General features: G+C 37.0%; 1 protein-coding gene across 1 annotated transcript in view; it reads right to left on the bottom strand.

Annotated features, from left to right (window-relative positions):
* The window catches only part of TM9SF3 (transmembrane 9 superfamily member 3), a 69448-nt gene that overhangs the window by 21168 nt on the left and 35497 nt on the right, over positions 1-12783 (bottom strand). The window contains exons 8-9 of the mRNA XM_060643071.3: positions 9018-9112; positions 5584-5714 (exon numbers count right to left, since the gene is read on the bottom strand). Coding sequence (XP_060499054.1) covers positions 5584-5714; positions 9018-9112 — 226 coding nt within the window. The remainder of the gene's footprint in view (positions 1-5583; positions 5715-9017; positions 9113-12783) is intronic.

The raw sequence follows: 12783 nt of genomic DNA, 5'->3' as shown, positions 1-12783 counted from the left end.
GAAAGGCTAACTGATCTTTGGTTTGGCAAAAGGACAGAAAAGCACATATAAAGAAAAAAAAATCAATAAATTACACTTAATTACGTTTGCTCTTTAAAAGATACTTTTTTGGGTTTTTTTTCCCTGAGGGATAGAGAGCTCCAGCAGGGGAGAGGGGCAGAGGGAGAGAGAGAGAACCTTAAGCAGGCTCCACGCTCAGCACACAGCCCGACACAGGGCTTGATCCCATGATCTTGGGATCGTGACTAGAACAGAAATCAAGAGCCAGACGCTCAACCGACTGAGCTACCTAGGAGCCCCATCAAAAGATATTCTTAAAAGAACAAAAAGACAAGCCACAAAGGGGGAGACTAGATTTCCAAACTAAGACAAAGGTCAAGTATGTACAATATGCAAAGAACTCTTCCACTCAACAAGACAAATAACCTATAAAAAAACAGGCCAAAGATTCATTAAAAAAAAAAAAAGATAGGGATGGCAAATAAATACACAAAAGAGCTTGAATGTGATTAGTTATTAAGGAAATGCAAATTAAAACCACAATGAGACACCACTATGTATCTCCTAGAATGACTAAAATTAAAAAGACACATCAAGTGCCAGAGATGATGTGGAGTGACTGCAACTTATCCTATACAATACTGGTGGGAATGTAAAATGACAAAATTGTTGTAGAAAAGTTTAGTGGTCTCTCTTTTTTTTTTTTTTTTAGTATAGTCAACACACATTGTTACAGTTTAGAAGTTTCTATTAAACTATATTGTATGACTCAGTCATTCCACTGTAGTTATTTGTCCAAGACTACTGAAAATATATCCAACACAAAGGCTTGTATATGAATACTCATAACAGTTTGATTTATAATAGCCCAAAACTGGAAATAATGCATTAATAATTGGGATCAATAATCCCAAGAATGCATTACTGGATAAATGGGTAAACAATTGTGGTATATCCATGGAATACTACTGAGCAATATAAAGCAATAAACTTTAATACATGCAACATCAATGAATCTCAAAATAATTTTCTGAGTGAAAAAGGACAAAAAAAGAACATATTATGTGACTGTATTTAGATAAAATTCTAGGTAATGCAAACTAATCTATGATGACAGACAGCAGATCCATGGTTACCTGAGGAGGGAAGAAGAAGGAGGAAAAAAGGGGTGAATTACAAAGGTACACAGAGAAACTTCTGGACTTCATAAATACCTTCTTTTTTTGACTCTGGTGATCGTTTCCTAAATGTATACACATATCAAAACTCAACAAACTGTATACTTTAAATACATACAATTTATCATGTATTAATTATATCTCTACACAGCTGTAAACACACACACACACACACACACACACACACACACACACACACACACACACACACACACAAAAGGCATAACATATTCTACCTTCACCAGTCTCAGCATAAAGCTAAAATTCCTTTTGGCAGAAAAGAAGGAAAGAAAATAGACAAAAACAAATCATCACCACAGCACAACAAACAAAATGTGATTTGAGTCAGTTACTCTGCAAGAGTCCTGGGCTTCTGCTCTGTATGACAGGGATAACACATGTCACTAGCTCTGCCTATCTCTTTGGGTCCTTCTGAAACCAGATAAGGTAAGAAAGAGCTTTTGGCAAACTACAAAATGCAACACACATGTATCTCTCTTTATTATAATTCGTCTGGTCAAATTTGGCACATCGTTTCAGTCAGGTGAGACCGGTTTTAGATGTTGTCTTCATCATTCCACATTCCTAGTTTTCTCCTTGATCTCATGTCCTTTTTCAACTTAATTACGCCTTTATACACATCATTAACAATTCATTACGCCTTTATACACATCATTAACAATCATCTGAATTGGTCAAAGTCTACTCTACTGAAAGACATATGTGACATCTTATTAGTAATATCATTCTATTTCTTTAATTCTATAACTATTTACACATCTACCTGATTGTACTATTCCACCTATATTTCTCTATCTTGTCCAACAAGATCAATACTTTCCGATCTTTTGTTCTTATCTACTAAAACCTACCAAAAAGAGGAAATGAAGTTGTTCTAGTATTTTTGTCTTCATAAATCCATAATAGCTCCCAATGTTTATTATTTCCAGGATTTAAAAGACAAATTTTAGTAACATTCTAGTATCTTGTGTTTCATCAATTCACCACATTTTGTAAGGCAGAATCCACTTTCTTCCTTTCCCTTCTGGAAAAGTAAATTTGCCAATGTCCAGTTTTACAATGCTTCTGTTCTCTTACAGTTATTCAGACATCGCTTATCAGCATGATCTCTCAGTATGTCTAAAAGGTCACTTACATAAGCAGCAAACTTACAGCTAAGGTAGCTGTGGAGTCCTGTACCAGGAATCCCCTTCCCTTTCTTAGGCTTCATTTCCCCCTTATCAGGGATTATTTTCCTCTTATCTTTTCTTGTTTAAAGGTTATTTTATTTAATGAAAAAGAAAAAGAAAAAGAATGGGTTAGAGCCATTTTTTCTTCTACTCTGTTACATCACCTGATCCCATGTAATAAGCCTGTGGTCACACTAGGAAAGTATCTTTACAAAATCCCAATTTGCCTTAGCATTTGTCAAAAGTTCAGGTTAGGTAACAGAGTTTTGTTTTTGTTTTTTTATATATATAGATCTTTATTATTCCTTTACACTTAGGGATATTCTACTTTCCTCATAACCTTTGAGAGATCTAAAATAGTACCTGTTCATTCGTCTTGGTCTCCATTCTTTACTGCGGTAATTTCTGATCACATATCATGAATTTCATTTTTGAGATATGATATGAGCTCAGATTATTATTACTACCCTCTACTTACATTTATCTTTATTAAGCCAGGAAGATTAACAATTGTTCAACAAGTTTAATCTGACACGGATTTAATGGCTTTTATGTGTAATTAGGTACACCTGAGCAGAGAAGTTGGGGTCTGAAGACAAATTCTGCTCACTTTCAATCTTGGGCTAGTCCTGGTGACAACAGCAGTATTCTGACAAAATTCCAGATCCCAAGTTGGCAAAACCCTATTATGTGGGTGCTTCTATTAAGGCAGGCAAAAGCCTGAAATCACTTTCACCAAAGTTGGATTAAATCCTTAGCTACAAAGTATTTGAGAAAACAGAGAACTAGAGAAAGATCATTGAGAAAGGGCTCAATGTCCACGAGATCGAAGGAATGGGGGACAGAAACAGCTAAGGCCAGGGGAAGAGCATAGAGGAGTATCTGAAGACTGATTTTCAAACAAGGGTGTCCAGTTAAGTAGGAGCACACAGCTTCTCAGAAACATATGGCTTGGGAGCCTTTCAGCCGAGAGGTCCATCTCCAGATGCTGGGAACCAGAATCAGGTAAACGCTAGTGACTGGATTTAAAGCAAAACAGATTAAACTGGCTTAAGACGAAGCCATGAGCACTGAAATTACTTAAATTCCCAAGGATTCTAATGTGTACCTAGGGTTGAGAGCCATGGAGATTTTGACACTGTATAACCACTTCCTTCATAATATCGACAAATAACTAAAATACAAATTTCATTAGTTAAAATACTAAATGGACAGCTGGGTCAAACATTCACCTCAAGTTCTTAAATTTCATTTTCTAAACAAATTTTGATACTTTCTAAAGGAGAAAAAAAAATGTTAGACTACACATCTGATTAAAACTTGAGGGGGATGAATGTCCTTCATTCCGAATTTGGAAACAAATGAAGAACAAGGTACTTCAGGTGCCTGCTCGGCATCAGCAGCCAGTCTTGCAAGTGCGAAGACCACTTTTATCAACCTGCTTCGGCTCAGTACAGAGTCTGAAACTGTATTCTAATAACTAGTAATCATTAAATTATCTAAAGGCAAATTACACTGAAAATTTAAAACCCTCTTTACAAGCGGTAAAATTTAAAATTTTAGTGAAGCAAAGCAACTTTAAAATATAATTTTCACCACATCAATTCAAAACTTTGAGGAAAATTATAGCAGAATCTGAATTTTAACTTTTAAAGCACTATGAAAATAATTAATTCAGCAGATGATCTTTAAGAGATAGTTGAGGCCCTATAGATACTTTCTAATGGCCTGTAACTATTATGAAGCAAATTCTTTTCTAGTTCTGAATGTAATTAATTATGTTACCCTTTCCCAACTATCATCACTCACTTTGGATTGCAAAAAAACAAAAACAAGAATGCCAATTTTGAAGCAATTTTCAAAAATATTTCCAACTAAAAAGTATCAAACATTTAGTAAAAATGTATAATGCAGGATCTTTGAGAAACCCAGGTTATAAAACAACGAAAATCACCTGGAATTTTTATGAAACCATTTGACAGAAAACCAAAGATCAAAATTCAGAAAGAGATATGGGTCCAGTTACAGTTCTGCCAATATTTGTATGACCTTGACCAAGTTACACAGCCTCTCTGAAAAGCAGTAACCATGGTGCACCTTGCATACATGTGCATAAGAGTGTGCACATGTCTGCACAAGCGTACATTAAAAATAAGTCGGGGCACCTGGGTGGCTCAGTTGGTTGAGTGCCTGACTTCAGCTCAGGTCATAATCTCACAGCTCATGAGTTCGAGCCCCACGTCGGGCTCTGCGCTGACAGCTCAGAGCCTGGAGCCTGCTTTGGATTCTGTGTCTCCCTCTCTCTCTGCCCCTAATCCACTCTCATTTTGTCTCTCTCAAAAATAAATAAACATTAAATACATATATATATATGTATATCTTTAAAAACAAAATAAAACAAAACATTGAAGTCTGCTCCAAGCCTAAAATTCTGTTTCTAGTAAAAAGGTAACAACAAGGGGCGCTTGGGTGGCTCAGTCGGTTAAGTGTCTGACTTCAGCTCAGGTCATGATCTCACAGTTCGTGGGTTCGAGGCCTGCGTCGGGCTCTGTGCTGACAGCTCAGAGACTGGAGCCTGGTTCAGATTCTGTGTCTCCCTCTTTCTCTGTCCCTTCCCTGCTTGTACTCTGTCTCTCTCTCAAAAATAAATAAACATTTTAAAAAAAGGTAACAACAAGAACAATTTGGAGGCTGTGGGTTACCTTTGTAAAGCACTGGAATATATCTGTGTTTTAGTTTTAATGTAGTTAAAAGATCCAAAATATTTCAAAGTCTGTGATTACAGGTAAGATATGAGATAGGGTTTTAATGTCTGTAGCAACATATCAGTATAAATGTTTTCGGTGTATACTGAAAAAAGAAAACGTATTATGGAGAAGCTTCACTTCCTACCACTACCAACGCACCCACCTATCACCTTAAAACACCCTCATTTTTTCGTATGTCATTATTCTTCCTCTATAATATATTCACTAGTTTCTCCCATCTCTGATAAAAAGTATAGTATTCTCTCGTCACACTTAGAAGTCGGACTTTCACTTCACTGGTTCACAGAATCAAGAAACAGTTTTCTTCACCTAACTTTCTGTGACTGGTCAGGGACTGGCTGCAAATGCCAAAATTCTTCTTACTAAGAGGTACTTCAGAGAGATAGCAGGCCTCATATTAGAATGCTTATACTTTTCCAGTTTAAAAGCAAGATTCAAGCAACTTACCATTGTTCCAAAAGGAATGGCTCTTGAAGCATGGTAATAAATGGCTATAAAATTGATGAAGAAGGCAGTGCCACACACCATAGCTGGGATAAGAAATGCCCCAATAAACATCTGCTTTATCCATCTCCTTCCTGAAAGAGAAAGGAAATAATGAAAATCGGAGGTGAGGGGCATATATTAATGTTCATAAGGCACCAAATTATTGTTTCTTTAGTGCCAAAACATTTATTTAAAATTCTCATGTAAACATCTTAAAATCTGACACTCTAATAATTGTTTCAGGACAACAGCTATTCAAGTATGTCTAATGCAAACAGCTTTTGAAGTGGATGCACCAGAAAAGAGCAATGGACTAGTCAAATGTCCTAATTTTCTGTCGTGATATTGCCACTGAACTGCTGTGAATTTTGGTAAGCCACTCAATATTTCTGGGCTACAAGTCGGCCTACGTAGGCGTTTTCCAACTATTACTTGGAATTCGGGAGCTTCTTGGAGGTGCCCATGAAGTCACTGGTGAAAGAAGAGCCCCAAACCCTGTTTTAACCAGAACAAGTCCATTTTCAACAAATTTACACAATGGAGTTCATGTAAGCTTTCATTTGAAAAGAGGATTACACTGCTTAAAAAAATTTTTTTTTAAATCCTTAAAGTTAACCCAAATTAAATTACCCCTAGTTAAGTTGAACTTACCCCAAATTTACTTTTAGCTGTAATTATGATTATAAATATATATTTAAATTTGTTTCAAAAGGGAAAAACAAAAGAGTGTGTTTCGTGAGCTCTCTCTCTCAGCAATCAGAACCACAGATTTTAAGTTTCACTATTTCTTTGTACCTCTTTGTACTGCCAAAATTCTATACAGTGAACAACTGTTATTTAAACAGTCAAAGAAAGGAATGTTTAAACTATGTAATCAAAAATTTTAAATCGTGTGCAAACTGATCAGGAGAACAAGGAGCGATCTTTCTAATACAGCAGAGTATACGAGCAGGCGCACTGCCAAGAAAGCACCTGCATACTGCTTAGGAACAAAACACAAAGATTTCATACTGGATCGATATTACAATTCAACTCCACAACCAAAAGCAATCAGGACCCAAACAGAAAGTGCTATAAGTGGGGCGCCTGGGTGGCTCAGTCGGTTAAGCACTGGACTTAGGCTCAGGTCATGATCTCACGGTTCGTGAGTTTTAAGCCCCACATCGGGCTCTGCGCTGATGGTGCAGAGCCTGCTTGGGATTGTCTCTCTCCCTGTCTCTCTGCCTATCCCCCACTCAAGCGCGCGCGCGTGCTCTCTCTCTCTCTCGCGCGCGCGTGCTCTTTCTCAAAATAAATAAATAAAAACTTAAAAAAAAAAAGTAAAGTGCTATAAGCAAAATAAGCAATACCCTAACTTCTGTTTTCTTCCATGTGAAGCTCTTTCAAACATCCATCTCATAGAATTACTATCCCAAATCTTGACATTCTTCCAGAAAAACTCCTTGATTTTGAAGTATCACCTCTATATACTCTATAGTATTTCTTTCTCAGGTAAGTTTCAAGGGCCCCTCCTTTCCACACACAGACTCGACATTCAGCATTTTAACACAAAAACAACACAAAAAGGGTGGCCATTGATTAAAGTATTATTTTTCCTATTTAATTCTCTCTCTTTCTCAGCACTATCTTTTCCTACACTTTCCATTACCTGCTGAGATTCAGAACGTGTTAATAAATTCCATATTTAATTCTCTTACTCCCTTTCCCTCCAACAGTCACAAAAAATCCCACACACATTCCACTGGGTACAATCAGTAGCCCAGGCATCTACACTGTGCTTCCTGCTGGTCCCCTGCAACCTTAGAGATTCTGGTCAAGTTCCAGGCTACCCCTAGTTTCAAACTGAGTCTAGAGGATTATCCAGTACACTGAGGACAATATGCAGACCTTCGCTGTAGTGCAATGAAGTAAGTCTGAAAAATTCTCAACTCTCTGGGTTGACTTCTTACATTAACCTGGCTTTTAGGGATCGCTCGGACAAAATTATCAGTACACGATCAGACCTCCTCAAGGCACTGTCAATCAGAAAATAACCTTTAGATTATACATGGTAACATCTGATACTCCTAGGTTTGAGTCTGAACTCTGCTTTCAAGAGTTAAGTGTAATAAAGAAAAGTGTAGCTAGGTGTTCTTAACTTGCAATCAAACTAAAAGCAAATTTCTGTCCAAGAGTGAATAAATTTCCTGTTTTAAATAATGTTTCTGCTGTGGAGACTTTTCTGGAGGTCATAAAATGTAAATTTCTTAGCCTAACTAGTTTTCACATCAAATTCAAAGCCGAAGTTGACTCAGGCATCCTGATTTCCTTAGGATGGTAATCAAGTTATGGTAAGACTTGTTTCCTGTAGCTAAAGGTATATAAGACATTGAACAGTTAACAAAAATAATTAGCAATCTATGATACTCCCTCAGGCAATCCAAAGAATTATTTACACTGAAGGTACAAGTCACATTAAATCTAGTAGGACCAATAAAAAGAGCAATGGTAAACCAGGATATACTGGAGGAATTTTAAACGATCCTATACATGCTCAGAATGCCAATAATCTATCTATAAGACGAGTCGACTAAAAAGCAGGATCCCTTAATGCTGACATTGTTTCAGATGAGCTGGGAAAATCACATGAGAAAGTCTCTATCCTTAGGAATATAATTTTAAGGTCTTTCAACAACCCTTCAGTCATAAACTGAAATACGCAAATCTACTTTCAGTACTTTTCTGGCCCCAATTACGGGGAAAACAAAAAAATGTGAAAACCCTTGAATGCTACCACAGAAAGAAACACCATGGAGCAGTACCTTTGTATCATCCCTGTATCTCCCATCATTTTCAGGTCACAAAAGTAGAGAAGCGAGGGAGTATTTAAGATGAAGTGCTAATCTTAGCAAAAGATTTTGACAAACAATAACAAAAATCTTAATGCAGGGTCCTTTGATAAATATTTCAGAGTCAATAGAAATAAACAGCTCTCTCCTATTCTCCTTCCAGTCCAATACTTTATCCAAAAGCCAAAAAACATGCCTTTATATTCAGCTGTAACACTATATACTCTATGTGGAGGCCTCCCATGGAGGACATTTAGGGAGTAAGGCAGCTCAAAGCAAAGTAGTATCAATAACTTAAATATACTCTCTCCTACATGTTCCTCAGGGCTAGCTAACTTCACAGTGAACAATGGACATAATCTATTAATTATTCCTAATTTTCAGAAATAAAATGCAAGGATTCCATAAAAGCAAAGTAGATCCCATAGCAGGTTTGGTAGACATTATGTGAAATGGGAACACAAAGTATTTTACAATGGCTGTACTATCCATTTTAAATTCCAAATACCCCACAGTAGAATATTGGCATCTATAATTAAAAATACGAAGAGATCACTTATAAGTTACCTCCTTGTCTGGCATATAAACTTCCTCCAAAATAACCATTCACTGGAGACGTAGCAGCATAGACAAATATGGCTGTACTGAGCATTGATCCCCTCCTGAAAAGGCGAAACAACATATATGGTAAGTTAAAACCAACAATTTAAAGAAAATATCATAAAGCCTATCACATTAAGGTCAGTGTAATTTCAAAGATAAATTTAACAGGAACACAAAAATATCATCCTGGACTATAAAGTATCTCAGAAGGTTGCTGAGTGAATGAATTTCTAGTTAAAACTGCACAGGCTAATACTAATTTTTTTAATCTGCAGTTAAATTTCATAATATATTCTAAACAAATATTTCACATTTCTTGGCAAAAATGTTAGAAGCTGGCACTAAAATTGTTTTGCAACCCTGTGAACCAATCACATCATATGGATAAGGATATTCATCTGTTAAGAAAAATAATTAGAATATTCCTCTTTATAAATTGATTTAATTGCTTAAGATTTTTGCCCACTGGCAAATAAAATGGAAGTAATGTAACCTATATTAGTGCTATTACTTTAAATGGTATAACACTGAGACTTTTCTTAGTTTTCCTTATACTATTAAAAAAAATTTTTTTTTAAAAAATTTTTTTTTCAACGTTTTTAATTTATTTTTGGGACAGAGAGGGACAGAGCATGAATGGGGGAGGGGCAGAGAGAGAGGGAGACACAGAATCGGAAACAGGCTCCAGGCTCCGAGCCATCAGCCCAGAGCCTGACGCGGGGCTCGAACTCACGGACCGCGAGATCGTGACCTGGCTGAAGTCGGACGCTCAACCGACTGCGCCACCCAGGCGCCCCTAAAAATTATTTTTTAAAAATCCATAGGTCCAGGGGCGCCTGGTGGCTCAGTCAGTTGAGCGTCCGACTTCGGCTCAGCTCATGATCTCACAGCTCGTGAGATCGAGCCCCACATCAGGCTCTGTACTGAAAGCTCGGAGCCTGGAGCCTGCTTTGGACTCTGCATCTCCCCTCTCTCTATCCCTCCCCTGCTCACACTCTGTCTCTCTCTCTCTCCTTCAAAAATAAATAAACATTAAAAAAAAAAATTTTTTTTAAATCCATAGGTCCACAATCAACATTAACTCAGATCAACAATTTCTAATCTCTCCTTCCACTAATGGTATCTAGGAAATTCAGATCAACCCTCCTGTTGAATAAAGCTGAACAAAATATTTTAAATGCCTAATTGCAGAGAAATATTAAAATGATAAATGACAGTATCATTTGTCATAATATAGAAATGTGCTTAGGGCACCTCCTGGGTGGCTCAGGAGGTTAAGGGTCTGACTCTTGACTTCACCTCGGGTCATGATCTCGCGGGTTCATAAGATCGAGCCCGCCCTGGGCTGCAGTTATAGCACGGGGCCTGCTTGGGATCTCTCCGCTTCTCCCCTACTCACACATGTGCATGTGCACACACTCACTTCCTCTCTCTCAAGATAAATTAACTTCAAAAAGAATGTACTTAAACTACTAACAATAAAGACTGTTTTTGAAACTTAGCATAACTAGGAAGATAAAATAAAGTCTGTAGATAGATCATATAACCTTGTCAATTTGAGCTAAAGAATATTCTTTTAAAGAGAATTTACAAGAATACCACACGAATGTGTGTACTGGGATGATATACAATTTTCATAAACTAACCACCTTCTCGGTAGTAATTATTATGTTTCACTGTCCACCTATATAGAATACAAAAAGATCATAAAGTCTTGAAGTATGTAGTGCTCCTCTGCCCGAACACCAATGCTGAATTTCTCAAAGTGGATGCATAGTAGTTAAAACATTACAGTATTCAATTTCCATCAATACATAGCTAGATACAAATGTGGTAGTAATATAAGAATATGTCATTCCCATGTTTAAAAGACTGTGGGTCAGGGTGCCTGGGTGGCTCAGTCAGTTAAGCATCTGACTTCGGCTCAGGTCATGATCTCTCGGTCTGTGGGTTTGAGCCCCACGTCGGGCTTTGCGCTGACAGCTCAGAGCCTGAAGCCTGCTTCCGATTCTGTGTCTCCCTCTCTCTGTTCCTCCCCTGCTTGTGCTGTCTCTCAAAAGTAAATAAATTTTTAAAAACATTAAAAATATTGTTTTCTTAAAAAAAGATCATGGGTCTCCAGGCACTTGGCTGGCTCACAACTCTGTATCTCAAGGTTATGAGTTCAAGACCTCATAAGGTCTTACTTCAAAAAAAGTAGAGCTTACTTTAAAAAAAAAAAAAGTAAACAATCGTGGGTCTCAAAGTGTTTAAAATCAAAATTTGTTTTTTTCAACAACTCAAACACTCTAAATACTAACTTTTTCCTTTCAGATTATCATTAAAAAATCTGACCCATTCTCTGTTTGTAACTAGGTATGTGAAGGTTGACAAAGGCCTAGCAATACTGAAAACCAAAAGGCTGCTTTGGTCTAAGACCAGTCTATTACCAGTCAGAAGTTCTTAATGTTAGCAGAGAGGGTTCAAAAGGATTGCTCATGTGACTGAGGGTCCAAAATGCCTACCAGGGATTTAAGCTTGCAATCCCCAGAGACACTGCACTAAGTGAAGTGTAAGTATCAGTCATGGTTTTAAAAATCAGACAGACCCTTCATCTCTTCGTTCATAAATATTCTATGGGCATTCTCCACCCAAAATACACCGTTTTCATCTACACTGCAAAATATGCTGAGGTAGGGAATTGTCCTCTTTGTTCATCTCACCAAGACTGGAGGGGGGAAACATCTAAGGAGCTGACTTACACTTGTCAACTCACCACTCTCCACCCAAAGTTATAGAGCAGCTGTATTTTTCCAGACTTTTCCACAAGTTCTCAAACACTATGCCTTCTCAGGAGTTATATCACACTCATAGGCATCCACATTGATACTGATCCTCTATCTACCTAAATAGTTTTTCTTCTCTGATTGCTGTGGTCATCACCAACACAAAATAATTTTCACATGTTACATTATCTGCCTTTCATCTTTTAGAATCATTCCTACTCTGAAGTGATTCTTACAAATTTCATGTGCAAGGTTTTTCATTTTCTCACTTTATGCTTATTATAATCTCTATTTTCATTTCCATAGCACAGCAAATTAAGAGACAAGTTGTGGCAAAAGACATATCCTTATCCATATGTAGGTTCAAATCCCAGCTTACGAACATCCCTAACAATCATTATGATCTCAGCCATGTTACTTAACCTCTCTGAACTTTACTTTTCTAATCTGTCGAATAGAGAAAACCCCTTCAAAGGATGGATGTGAAAAGTAAAAAAGCACCTAAAGCATCAAGCACCTAATGGAACACCAATAATGTTAGTCACTTCGTTATCAAAATAATACCACTTTAATACGAATTCTATAAAAAAAATATGAATCATATAATTAAGTGTGTTCACTTCAAATTAGCACAATACAGGAAAAACATTAATAATGAAGAACAATGCATGACGTGCCTGCTAAGAAAGTTTCTTATTTCTAAAGTTGAAGGTCTATAAACAAAGAGTTTCTGCAGTAAAATGAATTGTCAAAATGGTAACCCTGACATCTGAGAAGGAACAACGCAAAAACTTGAATTCTAGGAGAGGTTACCCACTCGAGACTGACTGTGCAGTGTCAATTCAGTCAGTGAGTGGGGATGAATTTAACCCAGTATTTGATGTAAAGCATGCCTTCTTGGCAAATTTGAAATGCTTTTCTTGTATTTGGGATTTAGTTCATCTGAAATACATTATATCCTAAAA

This window comes from Panthera onca, chromosome D2, assembly GCF_046562875.1.
Source record: "Panthera onca isolate mPanOnc1 chromosome D2, mPanOnc1 haplotype 2, whole genome shotgun sequence".
In the NCBI taxonomy this organism is placed as follows: Eukaryota; Metazoa; Chordata; class Mammalia; order Carnivora; family Felidae; genus Panthera; species Panthera onca.
Note: the sequence above shows the minus strand (reverse complement) of the source record. Positions and strands in the feature narration are given on the sequence as shown.